At 33.9% G+C, this 22,302-nt stretch overlaps 1 protein-coding gene across 1 annotated transcript; it reads right to left on the bottom strand.

Moving 5' to 3' along the window:
- Positions 1-591: 591 nt before the first annotated feature.
- On the bottom strand, positions 592-7,318 carry pcmtd2b (protein-L-isoaspartate (D-aspartate) O-methyltransferase domain containing 2b). The gene is made up of 7 exons (XM_023413031.2): positions 7,180-7,318; positions 5,039-5,199; positions 4,745-4,895; positions 4,520-4,622; positions 4,264-4,435; positions 3,339-3,462; positions 592-3,232 (listed from the first exon to the last, which is right to left on the bottom strand). The coding sequence occupies exons 2-7, from the start codon at positions 5,192-5,194 to the stop codon at positions 2,673-2,675; spliced, it is 1,266 nt and encodes a 421-aa protein (XP_023268799.1). The 5' UTR covers positions 5,195-5,199; positions 7,180-7,318; the 3' UTR covers positions 592-2,672.
- Positions 7,319-22,302: the final 14,984 nt, after the last annotated feature.

Here is a 22,302-nt window from a genome sequence, read left to right as displayed (position 1 = left end):
TTCCATCCCGCAGAGGAGAAAGCCTATTAGTTTTGACTGCTTGTTGTTTACGCTCCATATGATCTCCCAGTGAGAGAGTTAACTGGACCGGAAAATGCAAGAAAAGTCTTAAAGGTACCATATTTTACACTTTTCTGGTGTTTAATTTGAAGTGTTGATATCCATAAGAAGATATATTTGTGTTTTTAAGAACCAAAAACCATCTCAATGTAGCTTAATATCTCCTCTCTCAGGCTTTTCTCTGGAGCTCTAGCAACAACAGGTCTGTAAGCCAATCAGAAGAGAGGAGGCTCTGAGATTTCAGGTAAACACTCAGAAAAACCAAATCCTTCAAGGTTGGATGGTGGGAACAGGTCGGCGGGGCTTGGGGCACGGCTGAGAGCGGTTACTGCTTTGTTGTAACATCACAAAGTTACAGAAGTCCTGACGGCTTGTTTTAGAGCTCAGTTTCTGAAAACACGCTGTCTCTATGGAAATCTCACTTTATACAATATGGGACCTTTTAAATCTTGCTTGAAAGTTCAGAAGTATTTTCCTCTTTAAAGCAGCTGTTGCCTTCACTAATCAAATGATTCCATTTCCACCATGGCATTCTTTTATATAATGGACTTTATTAACAGCATCAATAATACAGCTCAATTTTAAAAACAAGTCATTCTCACCAAAACTTCATGTGAAGTCCAAAATAAAAAAAACAACGTGATCATTTACATTCAGCAAAGAATCACAACTGCACAACAACCAAACGTGAATGGTACCCATGTTGCAAAAATGAATGATCTACACACAGGATTCAAAGGCAGATCCAGCAGCATTGGAAATGGTAGAACAGCAGTGAAGCCAGACATTACACTGCAGGAATCGGAGAAGATGGACTCAGTCCTCCCATTCAGTGTTGGATATACAGTATAACCAATATGCTGCCAGTATCCTTTTATTGTAATCTCATCCATGATTTATCAAATAAACTGTATTCACTGATACAGGGTGCTTCTGCATTGCCTTGTGCAATGATCACACACACATTCTTCAGTTACAAATTTTCCAATGGGAGAAATCTAAGGCTTTACATGATAAAAACTGATACATGAAAAACCGCAAGTGTCACTTCAGCGGTAGTGGTGCCGTTTTAGAAATGATAAAACAAATCTGTAGGCTCCATGACTTCTCTGTCGATCTGCTGCGTCCTCAAAAAAATTTAGTCCATGCAACTTAAGTTTGGCACAGAAAGGAGCAGAGAGTTTGGTACAAAAGCAAAAGAATATAAAAAGAATAATAAGAATAATGCCCCATCGAACCGGAAACTACGAGAAAAAAATTTATTCAAAGATACTTCTACTATGTATCAAAGTATCTTCATGTTTTTATGATTCACAGAACAAAACATACAACACTTCTTATATGTACACACCACTTCAAGTCTCAGAAAATTCAAAAATCAAGATATTACAAGAAAAAAAACGGTGAGAGAAAACCTCCACACTGTCAATCATCAAAAAACAGTTATGTGTTTTTAATCATGCTGGTTTATTTATGTAAATTGGAATATTAGTAAGTATGTAATCATTTATGGTCGTTCTCTGTTGGTGCAGAGAGTACGATGGGATGTAGAGAGAAACAGTGAGGCGGTTTCACCTCCGTACGACAAAGACGCCAACTCATACAAATGTAACATATGCATAGAAAAAGGAAAACTCAACCTTCTGTGAAATCAACTAATCTCCCAAAATGCTTGAAACGATGACCGAGCCTCGGCCTTAGAAAAGCAGATCATTAAAGTGAAATCATCTAATGGACTGAGGGCTCGCGGCAGAGCTCCTCCTTTTTGTTTGGAAATCAGTGGAAATAATCACGAATGCCACACCACCTTCCTCACTAGCTGCAGCTACAATATCATTAAATATGATATAGCAAAAGAGCCGACTCTTTGTCTTCCCTTCCCTTCATTGGGTGATTTTACAAGCACCACCTCATGTGGACAAAGCAGCGTCCACATGACTCGTACAGTCAACACATGCTCTCTAACCTGTGGACCCGCTGTAATTGGAGTACAGAGCTCGTAGCCTTGTGTCTTCTGGTCTCTGGCTGAACTGTGCTCTCTGTTTGTTGCTACAGTGTCTGAACTATGTTGCGAATGTATAGTCCACTAATGATGGAGCTCCTTGCCTTTTATAAGCTGTGGATACTCTGTGGGCTGTTGAGCTGTCGTTAGGCAAATGCTTGATTAGTTAATTAGAGCTTTAGAGCTTTAGAGCAAATTAAAAGACTGTGCATGTGTCTTGTACCGATTTCTATTTCTCTGCACCTCAAAGGAGACACAGAGTTTACATCAGTGGCTGTTTGGTTGTTTAAAACATTGGCGTGAACCATTTCTGTTCCCAGAGAAGCATCGCTCTCCCTCCCCCCCTCCGCTGGACGAACTGAACTGACTCTTCACAGCGTCAGCAAACAAATTAAGTAAAGAACGATGGGAGGCAGAGCAGAAACAGGAAGAAGGAAAAAGAGTGGATGATGGCGAGGAATGAGGACAGGTGTGAGAGAGAGCAAGAGACCCATGGTGGAGCTGGGGGTCGGTAAGGTCGGGGGCATGTTGTCCTGCCTTATACAGGTGGTGGTGGGGTTGTAGCAGAGGCTTCAGCCCGTGCTGAGCTCTGACTCCAGCTCCATCGGGCTCATTTCTCCCTGTAGAACAGCAGGTACATCTTCAGAGGCTCGGGCAGTGGCAGGCCCAGTATCCTCTCTCTCAGGATGTTCACGGCCGGCTGGGGTCGGAGCAGCTCTCCGGTCTCCTTCTCTTCCTCCTCCTCCTGCTCCTCTTCTTCATCCTCTTCCTCCAACGTCTCCTCCTCTTCGACCAGCCCTCCTCCTCCTCTCACTGCCCTCCTGCTCCCTCTCATCTGCCGCCTTGCCTCCCTCTCTCCCGCCCCTTCCTCCTCATCCACCGCTCGTCCTCCCTGGTTGTTGTTGCTGTCCAGAGAGGCGGAGCCGATGCCGCTGCTGGCCACCACCTGATGGGTGGCGAGGACGAGGGCGTTGCAGTGGCGCCGGTGAACGCGCCGGCGTTTGAAGCGAGGGCCGTACTTGTGGAGCCCAGCTACCGCCAGGCCTCTACCCACGCTGAAGGAAGAACCTCGGCCACGTGACTGGCTGTCTCCTCCATCTGTGGTCACTCTGAGGGTGTGGCGGATGCAGATACGAGCCAGCTCCTGTAACGACCGAACCTCATACTTGGCTGCAAAATTGAGAACCACGAGTGAAAAAGGTCCCAATAATTAGATGCAAACTACACGTATTAATATTCATTTTTAGTTGTAGTTTTGAATTTAAATGAGACTCACGTAATGGGACAGTCCTGGGTTTGCCGTTTGTGCTGTGTTTAGGTAACACCAGAGGAGCGAAGGACACAGAGATGATCTTCTTGGTCTCCCAGCTGTTCGTCCCGGTGCGGGTGATCTTGGTCAACTGCAGCAAATACAGCATGGTTAAATCATAAGTCTTTATTCTCTGCACCTTCTGTGTGTGCAGTAGGGTTTTCTCGGCCCATATTATCAGAGTTCAATGTGTTCATGTGTTCCAATAAGTCAATCAATCCCACAAGAACCGTTTCAAGATATTCAGCAATGGAAAATCCGTTTTTTGATGGTGCAAATCATTTGTGCTGATGCTACGATTCTGTTTGCAACACAAGTAGTTGGCTTTTCCATAGTTATAAGGTGCTGTCCATACAATATACCAATTATATAACAATTCCTATGAAAGCCAATAAGCTACTAACATTTCCAGACACCCGATAAAACACAGATTCAAGAAGAGTTTTTTACCCACACCTTGAAGGTCCCGTATTTTACAGTGTTTTATTTGAAGTGTTAGTGTTATAAGAAAATATATTTGTGGTTTTAAGAACCAAAAACCATCTCAGTGCTGTTTTACATCCAGAAGCCAAATCCTGCAAGGTTGGATTGTGGGTCCAGATGGGCGGGGCTTGGGGCATGGCTGAGAGCAGTGACTGTTTGGTTGTGACATCACAAAGTTACAGAAGTCCTGATGGCTCGGCAATTAACCTAAACCTGCATGTTTTTGGATTGTGGGAGGAAGCCGGAATAACCGGAGGAAACCCACGCAGGCATATGGAGAACAGAAAGGCCCCAGCCAGCCGGCAGGTTCAAAAACAGAACCAGACTGCTAACTACTGCGCCACCGTGCCACCTAATAATCCCAAATAAGGGGATTTAAAGTGTTGTAAAATATATTTTAAACACCAACCTTTTCCTCAAGAGGCATCACCAGAATGCCCCCCACCTTGAGCAGGTTCTTCATGTAATCCTCATGCTCCTTCTGCACCCCGGCCCCACAGTACACCCTGTCATACTGACGGCTCTCTGGAGGGATCTCCAGGCAGTTGCCCACAACGAAGGAGGGCTCACAGAACTCAAACCTGAGCAGAAACACAGGGCCGATTGAAAACATTGCACACATGAGTAAATGACATGAAATGTGACTGAGACATCGGGAGACCTACTTGTCAAAGCTGTCGCTGGTTTTGATGAAGGAATCGAGCTTTTGGTAGGCGTACTCGATCACGTCCGCGTGCAGCTCTATGCCGTGATTCACTCCAAATGGTCCTGTTAGCATGACATGAACAACATTTACATCTTTTTTTGTGTCAAACTTTGAAAACCCCTGTAAATAAATAAACCTGGCAGAGTTCAGATGACACACTGAACTGTTGCGTTTCACCACATACCCAGTATGAGGCCGACCATGGTGCTGAGGTAGCCAGTCCCACTGCCAAGGTTGAGGAAGGAGAGGCCAGGGTGGAGATCCAGAGCCTCCATCACCTCAGAGTAGATGCACGGAGCAGACAGGTGGATGTTTCCATGCCGCCACGCCAAATCCTGACAAGAACAATAGTATAAGCTTCTTTCAGACCAAAAATCTTTTAGCCAATCGAACTTTCTACAGCTGTGCCCTTTAAAACATAATAACCAGTGACCGAAAAACCAGTCTGGGTGACTCCACAGCCTTTTATTATGCTCACCTTGTAGGCGTTGTCCCGGTATTCATCCAGGTAATAATCAGCCCGGTCGATGGCTCGAAAAGCTCGCTCCACCAAGTCTGAGCGGATGTAGTAAGCTTCCTTCAGGTTGTCAATCAAGTCATCATTGTCCTCACCGGCACTCACAGCTCCACCCATCCTGACTACAACAAAGAGAAAGAGGTGGTTTACTATCCCATCATGTGATCTCCAGAGGAACAAGTTACCAGTACCGCTAAGTATTGTTGCATACAGAACTTATCACCCACTGTCATCAGGACTGCGGGGAAATGTACAAGAAGAGACATGTCTGTTCAGAGAAGCAACATGAAGACAGTATCTTCCTCTCAACTAAATGTCCCTGTATGTTTATGATTGTTTTGGCTTTAACCTAAAAATTTTCTTCATTTTTTTCAGTTGCTTTTCAATTTCTATAATTTTTTATTGATGGGAGATTTCGGGGTTGAGAAACCTGCTCTCTACAGTACTTACGTAGAATAAAAGTCTGAATCCTCACAACCAATCATAGTAAATTAAATATATTTGGGTTTTGAAGTGTTGGTTCACTGTGCAGTGCTGGTGGCACAGGGTGCCTATTAGTGACAGGGTCAACTGAATAGTGAAACTAGTTGTTTGTATGTGTTTTTTAATTACAGGTGTATATATACATATATTTTATATTTTTAATTATCTATTCAATTTTTTTTTTTTTACACATATTCAACGTATATTTAGGAGTGTGTGTTTTCAAAATAGTCACATATATTTCTGGCTTTCTTGTTTCATTGTATACATCAACTGCCAGTGAACATACAGTCCAAACCTGGTTAGTTTCTGATTATTCCCAGAGATATATGTGAAAAAAAATTTCACTATTTTGAGTTTTAGAGAGGATCCAAATCTCATGCAAATAAACTACTTTGTGGTTTTATATATATATATATAAAACGTGGTTGTGCTTTGTTCTACCTTAGGTGGACCTATCTGTACTTTTGAATGCTTTAGTTCCTCTACAAAAACAAGTAATATCATCTTGTGCACTGAGAAACTGTAATCTGCATTTTTTTTTTTTTTACATCAAGACTAAATGATGAATCAGTTAATTGTCAAAGTAATCAGCAGACAATTCCAACATTTGTCCTTTAGTGTTAACTTCATATGTGCACACCTTGGATAAACTCTTAGTCACAACCTGTCAATGCATGTATGATTTGACAGCACCAGGCAATGGTTACTGATTCTAAATAGTGTGACGCTGTTTGGGTCTTTGTAAACTGATGAAGCCTGAAACCACCAACTTCAGAGGCCTGAAAGAGCTTTTGGCAGCAGAGTACAGCTGTAGGTGTGAACACTGCTGTGGCTGTGTTTCAGAGCTGTGCTGAAAACAACACCAGGGAACACAATGCCAGAGGACAGATCACAGGGAACACTGGCTGCCAAATGCTGGCCAGAGTCATGAGGCCATAAAAGAACAAAGAACTGTGTGCATTTAAATATTTGGACCTCCTGCCTTTGATGGCACTTGGGTGAGTTAAACAGGAGGTTGTCAGCTACTGGATCAAATGAATCCCTGTTTTCAAGGGGAGGGGGGAGAATCCAGGATGAGAGCTGTGAGTAAAATCAGATCCTGCTTCTGTAAGATATTAAATGACCTGAAGAGGGCGCTGTGAGCCGCTCTGTAACACGGTAAGTGGTTTAGTAGGCTAGTAGGGTACACACTTCCTGCAAAAACACTGCTGTTTGAGCTTCGCAGTTCATCTGCTGATTCACCGAATAAACCACCACGGCCACTCTTTCCTTCATATGGTTTTATAGACGAGTGACTGTAACTCCAGCTGGGCTCATTTCACCGCAGCCTGCGTGCTGCTGCGGTCGATGTTTGCGCCACTCAGGTGATCCACTTTCGAATAAACACAAAAAAACGCAGCCTCTCGTGATCTAACAGTTACTTCATATAAACACCAAAAACAAAATATGACGCCTACAACACACTGTAACGCAGCGGCAAGGTCAACACAAACAGAAATAACCGCATAGATCGTCTACGCTGGAGGAGATAAAGAATCGAGACAACAATAACAACAGCTGCTGTAAAACACAAACCCGCAGCTCCGCACTGAGACCGGCTGGAGCTGGTGTTGTACCTTGTGGAAACGCCGACTGGTTTTCTCCGTCTTAGCGGGTTTCCTTGTGCTCAGCCTTTTGTTGTTAAGGGGTCCAGCCAGAAACACAACTGCTGGATGTAAACATTCGGCCAGCTGACGCTCTGACGTAAGACGTAATGTACGCAAAATAACGGCCGGAGGAGGATGGCCTACATTCAGCAGCAGTGAGGGCTGCGGAGCGGGAACAGCAAACATGTGGTTTGAAACGAGTAGAGATAGATTAATATTTTAACTGCATGAACGACTGAAAAACTTTATTAATAACAAAGTCTTAGTCTTTAGTCAGATTATATAGTTATCTTAACCACGTGACATCACTCAATTAGCTTTATGCTCAGCCTCTGTGCTCTAAGTAGCTTAAGAAACTAAGTGTCTGGACCTTTAAATGGTCTTTATGTAACGATGTAATTGAATAAGCTTCGGTACTACCTGCGTCATTCCAATGGGCCTTCACCTGGCCAGTAATATTGGCCTTACCTTCAATGAAGACGTATTGTCACAGTAAGAAAAGAAAAAGACTGAATTCCACTTAGAAGCTTCAGTGTTTGGGTCCTCATATTGTTGACGCTGGCTCACTGTATCACTGTTGACTTACTGATACTTGAATAAACGGTGAAGTGTTTGTTATGGGTTGCACAATGGGCATATTAAATCTGAGGGGTTGCAAACAGAAAATGTGTTGGATATATCAATGTATTAATTTAATTTCTGTGGAAAATCCCATGAAAATGTCAACATTATTACTATGACTTTTTTTTTTATACCTTACTATCCTATGATGTTATATATCTTACTATACTATGACGTTGTTATACCTTAATTCAATATGACTGTTTTATGCCTTATTATACTATGACTTTTTATGACTTACTATGATTTTTTATGGCTTAGTATACTATGATTTTTTTCATGCTTTACTATACAATGACGTTTTTATGACGTTTTATGCCTTATCATACTATGCATTTTTGAAGACGTTTTATGCCATACTATACTATGACGTTTTTTGGCATTTTTTTATGACATACTATATAGTATCACGTTTTTTTTTTGTTTTTTTTTTAACATTTCTATGCCTTACTATACTATGACTTTTTATGCCATAGTATACTATGACGTTTTTTGACATTTCTCTTCCTGACTATTCTGTTACATCTTTTGACATTTATATGCCTTACTATACTATGACATTTTTATGCCTTGTTGTACTATGACTTTTTATGCCATACTATACTATGACATTTTTATGCCTTACTATTCTATGACATTTTTATGCCTTACTATACCATGATGTTTTTTTGACATTTTTATACCTTAGTATACTATCACATTTTTATGCCTTACTATACTATAACTTTTTTATGACATTTTTGTGCCTTACTATACTAGGACATTTTTTGCCTTACTATATTATGACGTTTTATGCCATATTATACTATGACGTTTTTTGACGTTTTTATGCCTTACTATACTAAAATGTTTTTTGATATTTTTATGCCTTACTATTCCTTGAGGTTTTTTGACATTTTTATGCCTTACTAGACTATGACATTTTATGCCATACTATACCATGATTTTTATGCCATATAATGCTATGACGTTTTTTTGACATTTTTATACCTTAGTATACTAGGACATTTTATGCCTTACTATACTATGACTTTTTATGCCTTACTATACTATGACATTTTATGCCTTACTATACTATGACGTTTTATGCCATACTATACTATGACGTTTTTTTTACATTTTTATGCCTTACTATACTATGACTTTTTATGCCATACTATACTATGACGTTTTTTGTCATTTTTATGCCTAACTATTCCGCGACGTTTTTTTTTTTACATTTTATGCCTTACTATATTATGATATTTAATGACATACTATACTATGACGTTTTTTTTTACAGTTTTATACCTTAGTATACTAGGACATTATGACTTTTTATGCATTACTATACTATGATGTTTTTTGATATTTTTATGCCTTACTATTCTGTGACGTTTTTTGACATTTTTATGCCTTACTATACCATGACTTTTTATGCATTACTATACTATGACGTTTTTTTTTACAGTTTTATACCTTAGTATACTAGGACATTTTATGCCTTACTATACTATGACTTTTTATGCATTACTATACTATGATGTTTTTTTGACATTTTTATGCCTTACTATACAATGACTAGTAAATGCCATACTGTACTATGACATTTTTTGACATTTTTATGCCATACTATACTATGATTTTTTTTGACATTTTTATGCCTGACTAACATACATCTTTATGCCTGACTAACATACATCTTACATCTTTTGACATTTCTATGCCTTACTATACTAGGACATTTTATGCCTTACAATACTATGACTTTTTATGCCATACTATACTATGACGTTTTTTTTTTACATTTTTATGCCTTACTATATTATGACATTTAATGCCTTAGTATAATATGACGTTTTTTGACATTTTTATGCCTGACTATTCTGTTACATCTTTTGACATTTCTATGCCTTACTATACTATGACATTTTTTGCCTTACTATACTATGACGTTTTATGACATTTTTATACCTTACTATTCTGTGACGTTTTTTGACATTTTTATGTCATACTATACTATGACGTTTTTTTGACATTTTTATGCCTGACTATTCTGTGAAGTTTTTTTTTTTTTTTTACAATTTATTCCTTACTATACTAGGACATTTTTTGCCTTACTATACTATGACGTTTCATGACATTTTTATACCTTACTATTATGTGACGTTTTTTTGACATTTTTATACCTTAGTATACTATGACATTTTTTATGCCTTACTATACTATGACGTTTTTTGCCATTTTTATACCTTAGTATAATATAACATTTTTATGCCATAGTATACTATGATGTTTTTTAACATTTTTATGCCTTATTATACAATAACTTTTTTTTGACATTTTTGTGCATTACACTAGGACATTTTATGCCATACTATACTATCACGTTTTTTGATATTTTTATGCCTCACTATTCTATTACATTTTTATGCCTTACTATACTATGATGTTTTTTTGACATTTTTATACCTTAGTATACTATCACATTTTTATGCCTTACTATACTATAACTTTTTATGCCTTACTATACTATGACATTTTATGCCTTACTATACTATGACGTTTTATGCCATACTATACTATGACGTTTTTTTTACATTTTTATGCCTTACTATACTATGACGTTTTTTTTTTAATTGTATGCCTTACTATATTATGACATTTTATGACATACTATACTATGACATTTTTTGACATTTTTATGCCATACTATACTATGACGTTTTTTGATATTTTTATGCCTGACTATTCTGTTACATCTTTTGACATTTCTATGCCTTACTATACTATGACTTTTTATGCCATACTATACTATGACGTTTTTTGACATTTTTATGCCATACTATAATAGGACATTTTTTGCCTTACTATACTATGACGTTTTATGACATTTTTATACCTTACTATTCTGTGACATTTTTTGACATTTTAATGCCATACTATACTATGACATTTTTATGTCATACTATACTATGACGTTTTTTGAAATTCTTTTGCCTGACTATTCTGTGACGTTTTTTTTTTTTTTTACAATTTATTCCTTACTATACTAGGACATTTTTTGCCTTACTATACTATGACGTTTCATGACATTTTTATACCTTACTATTCTGTGACATTTTTTCACATTTTAATGCCTTACTATACTATGACGTATTTTTGACATTTTTATACCTTAGTATACTATGAATTTTTATGCCATAGTATAATATGACATTTTTTGACATTTTTGTGCCTTACTGTACTAGGACATTTTATGCCATACTATACTATCACGTTTTTTGCCATTTTTATGCCTGACTATACTAGGACATTTTATGCCTTACTATACTATGACTTTTTATGCCATACTATACTATGACGTTTTTTTTACATTTTTACGCCTTACTATACTATGACGTTTTTTTTTAATTGTATGCCTTACTATATTATGACATTTTATGACATACTATACTATGACATTTTTTGACATTTTTATGCCATACTATACTATGATGTTTTTTTTTACATTTTTATGCCTTACTATATTATGACATTTAATGCCTTACTATAATATGACGTTTTTTGACATTTTAATGCCTGACTATTCTGTTAAATTTTTTGACATTTTAATGCCATACTATACTATGACATTTTTATGTCATACTATACTATGACGTTTTTTGAAATTCTTATGCCTGACTATTCTGTGATGTTTTTTTTTTTTACAATTTATTCCTTACTATACTAGGACATTTTTTGCCTTACTATACTATGACGTTTCATGACATTTTTATACCTTACTATTCTGTGTGACATTTTATGCCTTACTATACTATGACATTTTATGCCTTAGTATACTATGACTTTTTATGCCTTACTATACTATGACGTTTTTTGCCATTTTTATGCCTTACTATATTGTGACATTTTATGCCATACTATACTATGACATTTTTATGCCTTACTATACTATGATGTTTTTTTGACATTTTTATACCTTAGTATACTATCACATTTTTATTCCTTACTATACTATAACTTTTTTTTGACATTTTTGTGCCTTACTATACTAGGACATTTTTTGCCTTACTATACTATGACGTTTTTTTTTTACATTTTTATGCCTTACTATTTTGTGACATTTTATGCCATACTATACTATGACGTTTTTTAACATTTTTATGCCTGACTATTCTGTTACATCTTTTGACATTTCTATGCCTGACTATACTAGGACATTTTATGTCTTACTATACTATGACTTTTTAAGCCATACTATACTATGACATTTTTATGCCATACTATACTATGACGTTTTTTGACATTTTTATGCCTTACTATACGTTTTTTGACATTTTTAATCCTGACTATTCTGTGACATCTTTTGACATTTCTATGCCTTACTATACTAGGACATTTTATGCCTTACTATACTATGACTTTTTATGCCATACTATACTATGACGTTTTTTGACATTTTTATGCCTGACTATTCTGTTACATCTTTTGACATTTCTATGCCTTACTATACTAGGACATTTTATGCCTTACTATACTATGACTTTTTATGCCATACTATACTATGACATTTTTTGACATTTTTATGCATTACTATACTATGACGTTTTTTGACATTTTTATGCCATACTATACTATGACGTTTTTTTTGACATTTTTATGCCTTACTATACTATGACGTTTTTTTTTAAATTGTATGCCTTACTATATTATGACATTTTATGACATACTATACTATGACATTTTTTGACATTTTTATGCCATACTATACTAAGATGTTTTTTGATATTTTTATGCCTTACTATTCCTTGACGTTTTTTGACATTTTTATGCCTTACTAGACTATGACATTTTATGCCATACTATACCATGATTTTTATGCCATATAATGCTATGACGTTTTTTTGACATTTTTATACCTTAGTATACTAGGACATTTTATGCCTTACTATACTATGACTTTTTATGCATTACTATACTATGATGTTTTTTTGACATTTTTACGCCTTACTATACTATGACATTTTTATGTCATACTATACTATGACGTTTTTTGAAATTCTTATGCCTGACTATTCTGTGATGTTTTTTTTTTTTACAATTTATTCCTTACTATACTAGGACATTTTTTGCCTTACTATACTATGACGTTTCATGACATTTTTATACCTTACTATTCTGTGACATTTTTTGACATTTTAATGCCTTACTATACTATGACGTATTTTTGACATTTTTATACCTTAGTATACTATGACATTTTTTATGCCTTACTATACTATGATGTTTTTTGACATTTTTATGCCATACTATACTATAATGTTTTTTTGACATTTTATGCCTTACTATACTATGACGTTTTATGCCATAGTATACTATGATGTTTTTTAACGCTATTATGCCTTATTATACTATAACCTTATTTGACATTTTTGTGCTTTACTATACTATGATGTTTTTTGATATTTTTTTTCCTGACTATTCTGTTACATCTTTTGACATTTATATGCCTGACTATTCTAGGACATCTTTTGACATTTTGATGCCTTATTATATTATGATGTTTTTTGATTCTTTTGTGACATACTATATTGTGACTTTTTATGCTTTAATATACTATGACATTTTTTGACATTTTTATGCCTTACTATACTGTGACATTTTTATGCCATACTATACTATGACATTTTTTGACATTTTTATGACATACTACACTATGACATTTTATGACATTTTTATGCCTTACTATACTGTGACATTTTTATGCAATATTATACTATGACATTTTTTGACATTTTTATGCCATAGTATACTGTGACTTTTTATGCCTTACTATACTACGATCTTTTTATGGCTTACTATGACTTTTTATGGCTTGCTATACTATGATGTTTTCATGCTTTACTATACAATGAGGTTTTTATGACGTTTTGTGCATTACCATACTGTGACTTTTTTAAGATGTTTTATGCCATACTATACTATGACGTTTTTTGACATTTTTATGCCTTACTATATAATATGACATTTTTTTAACATTTCAATTCTCTACTGTAATATGACATTTTTATGCTTCATTATACTATTTTTATGGCATACTACACTATGATTTTAAATGACATAGTATACTACAATGTTTTTTTCCCAGTTTTTCCCATAATATACTCTGACTATTCATGCCTTACTGTATTATGACTTTTCATGCCTTAGTATATTATGACTTTTCATGCCTTACTATATTATGACTTTCTATGCCATACTAATACCAATATACTATGGCATTCTTAAGCATTACTATACTATAATGTTTTTTGGGTTTTTTTTTTACATACTATACTATGACTTTTTATGCCCTTTTATACTATGCCATGCCACACCACCCACCTACTTTTGGTCTCCAGCCATCCCCTCCAGAATGTTTTACTCACCTACCTCGTCTCCAGTGTCCTCCATACTCCTGCGTCGAATTGTCACCAGACAAAAACTGGTTCTCCGGACCCATTCCCCTTCCGCATTCACTATCCTTATTGTCTTCTCCTCAATAAACTCCCTTGCACTGTTATTGCTGTTGTGTTTTGTGTTCTTTCTCTGCTCAGGGTCTCACACTGGTTCTAACAAAAACATAACATTACGCCTTACTATACTATAATGTTTTAAACCTCAATATACTATGACATTTTCATGACATTCTATGTCTTACTATACTATGATGTTTTTACCAGTTTTATGCCTTATTATACTATAACTTTTTCATGCCTTAATATACAATTACGGTTTCATGACAATTTATTCCTTACTATTCTATGAAAACTTTCTTCTCTACTATACTGACTTTTTTTTCCTTTCTATACAATGACATTTTTAAACCACATGATGTTTTTATGAAATTTTATGCATTACTATACTATGACGTCTTATGTCTTATTATACTATGGCATTTTATGCCTTAATATACTATGGCATTTTTATGCATAACCAAGCTATGATGTTTTTTTTTATTTTTATGACATACTATACTATGACTTTTTATGCCTTTTTATACTATGCCATGCCACACCACCCACCCGCTTTTGGTCTCCAGCCATCCCTCTGGTTTCTCTCTAGTGAGAGTGTGCTACTCACCTACCTCTTGTCTCCAGTGTCCTCAATACACTTGCCTTGTATTGTCACCAGACGAGACCTGGATTTCATGGACCCATTCCCTCTCCGCATTCATCATCCTGATTGTCTTCTCCTCAATAAACTCCCTTACAATGTTATTGCTGTTGTGTTTTGTGTTCTTTCTTCTCTCATGGGTCTCACATCAGTTCTGACAAAAACAAAACATTATGCCTTGAGATGAGATTTTATGGCATTTTTATGTCTTACCATATTATGACTTTTTATGCCATACTATACTATGACATTTTTTTTTTAATTTTATGCCATAATCTACTATGACAATTTTTATATTTTTATGCCTTACTATACTATAATTTTATGTTTTCTTATACTATGACATTTTATGACATTTTTATGCATTATTATATTATGATTTTTTATTCCACACTATACTATGATGTTTTTTTTCATTTTTATTCTAAGACATTTTTGACCTTAGTATACTATGACTTTTTATGCCTTATTATACTAAGCGATTTTATTGCATTTTTATGCATTATTATATTATGACTTTTTATGCCATACTATACTATGACATTTAAAAAAAAATTTTATGCCATAATATACTATGACACTTTTTATATTTTTATGACACACTATACTATAAATTTTCATGCCTTACTATATTACGACTTTATATGCCATACTATACTATGTCATTTTTTGACATTTTTATGCCATACTATACTATGTCATTTTTTGACATTTTTATGCCATACTATACTATGTCTTTTTTTTTTCTTTTATGCCTTTTTATTCTAAGACATTTTTGACCTTAGTATACTATGACTTTTTATGCCTTATTATACTAAGCGATTTTATGACATTTTTATGCATTATTATATTATGACTTTTTATGCCATACTATACTATGACATTTTAAAAAAAAAATTTATGCCATAATATACTATGACACTTTTTATATTTTTATGACACACTATACTATGAATTTTCATGCCTTACTATATTACGACTTTATATGCCATACTATACTATGTCATTTTTTGACATTTTTATGCCATACTATACTATGTCATTTTTTGACATTTTTATGCCATACTATACTATGTCGTTTTTTTTTTTTCCTTTTATGCCTTTTTATTCTAAGACATTTTTGACCTTAGTATACTATGACTTTTGATGCCTTATTATACTAAGCAATTTTATGACATTTTTATGTAATATTATATTATGAATTTTTATGCCATACTATACTATGACTTTTTTTTTTATTTTATGCCATAATATACTATGACACTTTTTATATTTTTATGCCTTACTATACTATAATTTTTTATGTTTTCTTATACTATGACATTTTATGACATTTTTATGCATTATTATATTATGATTTTTTATTCCACACTATACTATGATGTTTTTTTTCATTTTTATTCTAAGACATTTTTGACCTTAGTATACTATGACTTTTTATGCCTTATTATACTAAGCGATTTTATTGCATTTTTATGCATTATTATATTATGACTTTTTATGCCATACTATACTATGTCAATTTTTAGATTTTGATGCCATAATATACTATGACAATTTTTATATTTTTATGCTTTACTATGCTAAGACATTTTTTTTTATTTTATGCCATAGTATACTATGCCACTTTTTATACTATGACTTTTCATGCCTAACTATATTATGACTTTTTATGCCATACTAAACTATGTCATTTTTTGACATTTTTATGCCATACTATACTATTTTGTTTTTTTGTTTTTTTACATTCTTATGCCTTACTATACTATGACGTTTTTTGATCATTTTAAGCCTTACCATATTATGACATTTTTTCACGTTTTTTTGCCTTACTATACTATGACGTTTTATGACATATTTATGCCTTACTACACTATGACGTTTTTTGAAGATTTTATGCCTTACTATACTATTACCTTTTTTGACGTTTTATGCCATATTATACTATGACGTTTTTTCACATTATTATGCTTAACTATACTATGACCTTTTTTGAAAACTTTATGCCATACTATACTGTGTCGGTTTTTTGTTTTTTACATTTTTATGCTGTTTTATTCTAAGACATTTTTGACCTTAGTATACTATGACTTTTATGCCTTATTATACTAAGCGATTTTATGACATTTTTATGCATTATTATATAATGACTTTTTATGCCATACTATACTATGACATTTTTAAAAAGATTTTATGCCATAATATACTATGACACTTTTTATATTTTTATGACACACTATACTATGAATTTTCATGCCTTACTATATTACGACTTTTGATGCCATACTATACTATGTCATTTTTTGACATTTTTATGCCATACTATACTATGTCGTTTTTTTTTTTTCATTTTATGCCTTTTTATTCTAAGACATTTTTGACCTTAGTATACTATGACTTTTTATGCCTTATTATACTAAGCAATTTTATGACATTTTTATGCATTATTATATTATGACTTTTTATGCCATACTATACTATGACTTTTTTTTAATTTTATGCCATAATATACTATGACACTTTTTATATTTTTATGAGACACTATACTATTACTTTTCATGCCTTACTATATTGTGACTTTTTAATGCCATAATATACTATGAAACTTTTTATATTTTTCTGACATATCATACTATGAATTTTCATGCCTTACTATATTATGACTTTTTATGCCATACTAAACTATGTCATTTTTTGAAATTTTTAGGCCATACTATACTATGTTGTTTTTTTTTTTCTTTAAACATTTTTATGCCTTACTATACTAAGACATTTTTTAAAATTTTATGCCATAGTATACTATGTCATTTTTTGACATTTTTATGCCATACTATACTATGTCGGTTTTTTTTTTTCGTTTTTTTTGCGTTTTTATTCTAAGACATTTTTGACCTTAGTATACTATGACTTTTTATGCCTTATTTTACGAAGCGATTTTATGACATTTTTATGCATTATTATATTATGATTTTTTATGCCATACTATACTATGACTTTTTTTTAAATTTTATGCCATAATATACTGTGACACTTTTTATATTTTTATGACACACTATACTATGACTTTTCATGCCTTACTATATTATGACATTATTATGCCATACTATACTATGTCGTTTTTTTTTTTCATTTTTATGCCTTTTTATTCTAAGACATTTTTGACCTTAGTATACTATGACTTTTGATGCCTTATTATACTAAGCGATTTTATGACATTTTTATGCATTGTTATATTATGACTTTTTATGCCATACTATACTATGACTTTTTTTTAAATTTTATGCCATAATATACTGTGACACTTTTATATTTTTATGAAACACTATACTATGACTTTTCATGCCTTACTATATTGTGACTTTTTATGCCATAATATACTATGAAACTTTTTATATTTTTATGACATATTTTACTATGAATTTTCATGCCTTACTATATTATGACTTTTTTTGATCATTTTAAGCCTTACCATATTATGATGTTTTTTCACGTTTTTTTTGCCTTACTATACTATGACATTTTATGACATATTTATGCATTACTATACTATGACGTTTTTTTAAGATTTTTTGCCATACTATACTATTACCTTTTTTGACGTTTTATACCATATTATACTATGATGTTTTTTCACATTTTTATGCTTAACTATACTATGACCTTTTTTGAAAACATTATGCCATACTATACTGTGTCGTTTCTTTTTTTTTTTTTTACATTTTTCTGCCTTTTTATTCTAAGACATTTTTGACCTTAGTATACTATGACTTTTCATGCCTTATTATACTAAGCGATTTTATGAAATTTTTATGCATTATTATGGTATGACTTTTTATGCCATACTATACTATGACATTTTTTTTAATTTTATGCCATAATATACTATGACAATTTTTATATTTTTATACCTTACTATACTATGACATTTTCATGCCTTACTATACTATAATTTTTTATGTTTTCTTATACTATGACATTTTTATGCCATGCTATACTATGACTTTTTTATTCCACACTATACTATGATGTTTTTTTTTTCATTTTTATTCTAAGACATTTTTGACCATAGTATACTATGACTTTTTATGCCATACTATACTATGTCGTTTTTTTTGTTTTGTTTTTTTTTACATTTTTCTGCCTTTTTATTCTATGACATTTTTGACCTTAGTATACTATGACTTTTCATGCCTTATTACACTAAGCGATTTTATGAAATTTTTATGCATTATTATGGTATGACTTTTTATGCCATACTATACTATGACATTTTTTTTAATTTTATGCCATAATATACTATGACAATTTTTATATTTTTATACTTTACTATACTATGACATTTTCATGCCTTACTATACTATAATTTTTTATGTTTTCTTGTACTATGACATTTTTATGCCATGCTATACTATGACTTTTTTATTCCACACTATACTATGATGTTTTTTTTTCATTTTTATTCTAAGACATTTTTGACCATAGTATACAATGAATTTTTATGCCTTATTATACTAAGCAATTTTATGACATTTTTATGCGTTATTATATAATGACATTTTATGCCATACTATACTATGATTTTTTTTTTAAATTTTATGTACTGTAACATTTTCATGTCTTAATAAACAATGACGTTTTTTGCCATTTTTATTTGCCATACTATACTATGACATTTCTTGCCTTACTACATCAGCCCTTGGTCAGAACTGTATAATTTCCATCAGAATGACACTTGTTTGACAGAGGAGATTAAGAATATTTTTGTCATTAACATGAAAGAATTTCCAACAGTTACCCAGTAATATAGTTAAATAACCTCTACAGCAAACTGAGAAAACTCACCACCAGTGTTTATAGTTACAGTCTATTCACAGGTTTCTCCTGTCAGGTACAGAACCTTATATGTATGGTAACTGTAATGTAACACAAATAAACAAAAGTTAATGAATGTACAGTAAAAACAATGCCTTGACATAATGAATTCATGTAAAATAGCAACAAATGAAAATCAATATGTAAATCCCAACGGATGCCTGTCTGTCAGGTCACAGGTGTAACAGCCACTGTGATAAACACTCTTTGTTAGTGAGTTTACTCAACATGTATGTTCACCACATGATCCACCAGGTGTCAGTGCAGTTCGGCATAAGAACTGCATGTAACTTCATGTACAGTGCACAGTGAAGTCCCCCATTTTGTTCAGCAATCATGAAGGCAGTGTGTGTTGCCCGACTGCTTGGCCATGTATACTGGGTGTCAGTGCTTATCATATTACCTATACTTCACTTATTCGCAAGCCCTGGTGTTACAGCAGTGTTCTTCAATAATTTCTCCCTCTTACACACACACACACACACACACACACGTTTGTCTGGCTGTACTTGTGAGGACCTTCTGTGACATTATACATTTCCTAGTCTCTTATCTTAACTCTACCCATCACAACTAACCCTAACCCCAACCCCAACCTAAACTTAATTCTAACCCTAACCCTAAATCCCTCAAATAACCACAATAGGGACTACACCAAAATGTCCCCACTTTGCAAATATGTGCAGCACATTTTGCAAATACACACACACACACACACACACACACACACACACACACATTCAAATACAACAGAGTCAGTCTTGTCTATGATTCTTTATTTGTGTTTTTCATAGAGAACATTTAAAATGGTTCATACCCCCACAATAACTGACATCACTTCTCTGGTTTATAACACTGACACAGGAACAGGGGAACATGTACACAAGTACACAAACACACAGTCACAAATTCAGCCCATCTACAGTGTTTTACTTCCCAAACAAAAGAAAAAACAATAAAACAAAACAAAACAAAACAAAACAAAAAAAACATGAGACCCCGAGGACACACAGCCAAGGCCTGTCCCACTTTACAAAATGGTGCAGTAGCAAAGGAACGGCCACATCTACAAAAGTAACAAAAATTACCTTACAATCTATCCTTGTGGAAGTGCTTGTAATTTTGGAAGTTTTGTACTTTCTTAAAAGGATATCAATATCAATGCCTAGAAAATCACCAGTAAAAATAGCTCATCTCTGTAAAAATGTGCTAGCAGGACAACCCTTGGCTGTGGATTTTTTTTTCTTTGTCACAAACTATTTTTTTTTTTTTAAACCATTTTTAACTTGTCTTCAATACAACAACAATAACACTGTTTCTTCTTAATACAAATATGTACAGAGACTTCCACTTGTTTCAAAATAATGCCCTGCACACTGATGCATTATCTAGGGATGATGGTGATGGTGTTCTTCAGATTCCTTCACAGAAACAGTCCATGCAGTTTGGCACCTGAATCGACAGAGTGTGATCACAGTTTCTTTAGCCTAACAAAAGCTTGTTGTTTTGTATCTCTGTCAAAAAATGGCCTCTACCTGCATGTAAAAGACACATTTATTTTATTTCCCTATACATAATTCCCCCCTATACATAATTACCTCCCCCACAACTTCCCTAAAAGTATTAACTAAGAGATCTAGATCCAGACCAAATGTTTCAGCAGTATTTGAACCAGGTTTGCCAAGTGTAAACATACCATATCTTGAAATGAGTGGAGTGAGAAAGGCACACATGATAAGACCACACAGCTCGTAACTACAGCAGGGAGACGGTGGAGGAGGAGGGGGAGGAAGAGGAGGAGTGTGGGGGTGGGGGGTGGGGGCTTTTGGTTTTGTTCAGCTTGATGAAAAGTGCCACTCAACTTGACATTTCTTTCTTATGAGTCGACGTGCGCCCACTCTGCTCTTCACATCTGAACCTAAGATGAAACCAGGATGCGAAGGTGTGCCCCCCCCTCCCCCTCTATAAATGCACAGCTGGATTTTGGTCTGGACTGGTTTCCCTGAAAGTGTCATTATGTTAAATTCATTTTCATTCCAGGTGCTTCAGGGAAACTGGGCCCTGTTTCCTTCTTTCTTACTTTTTTTTTTCTTTGCTATTTAGAATAATAAAGCTCCTCACTCCATCACTCAGTACTTTTATGTAAATAAGAAAACATACAGTGCGTGGGCGCAGAACCAACCGTAGGCTGCATTTGCTTTCTCAGCTGACATTTTTTGAAAATGCTATGCTTTCATGGCCTCAGTGTTATTCATTTACATACCTCAGTAGACAATTTCATCAAGCAGTTTAAAAGGGGTCATGCCATATCAAATAAGTTAGGAGAATATTCAGTCTTAAAACTCTCTGGTAGGATTCTCGTGCATTTCAAGAGAGGAAGGATACGCTACTTTGTTAACCAAATGCGTCAAAACTATCTTTCCTGAGGAAAGGTTACACAACACATGAAGGAGGGGTGGGGGA

Source organism: Seriola lalandi, unplaced genomic scaffold (assembly GCF_002814215.2).
Source record: "Seriola lalandi dorsalis isolate HSWRI2012SDOR001 ecotype SW California unplaced genomic scaffold, Sedor1 jcf7180002054501, whole genome shotgun sequence".
Lineage (NCBI taxonomy): Eukaryota > Metazoa > Chordata > Actinopteri > Carangiformes > Carangidae > Seriola > Seriola lalandi.
Note: the sequence above shows the minus strand (reverse complement) of the source record. Positions and strands in the feature narration are given on the sequence as shown.

Excerpts from the sequence above, each read along its gene's own strand:
- pcmtd2b (XM_023413031.2), bottom strand. The coding sequence starts at position 5,194 with ATGGGTGGAGCTGTGAGTGCCGGTGAGGACAATGATGACTTGATTGAC. Across the intron at positions 4,436-4,519 it reads ACCAGCGACAGCTTTGACAA|GTTTGAGTTCTGTGAGCCCT; the intron begins GTAGGTCTCCCG and ends GTTTCTGCTCAG. Across the intron at positions 3,463-4,263 it reads TGATGCCTCTTGAGGAAAAG|TTGACCAAGATCACCCGCAC; the intron begins GTTGGTGTTTAA and ends TATTTGCTGCAG.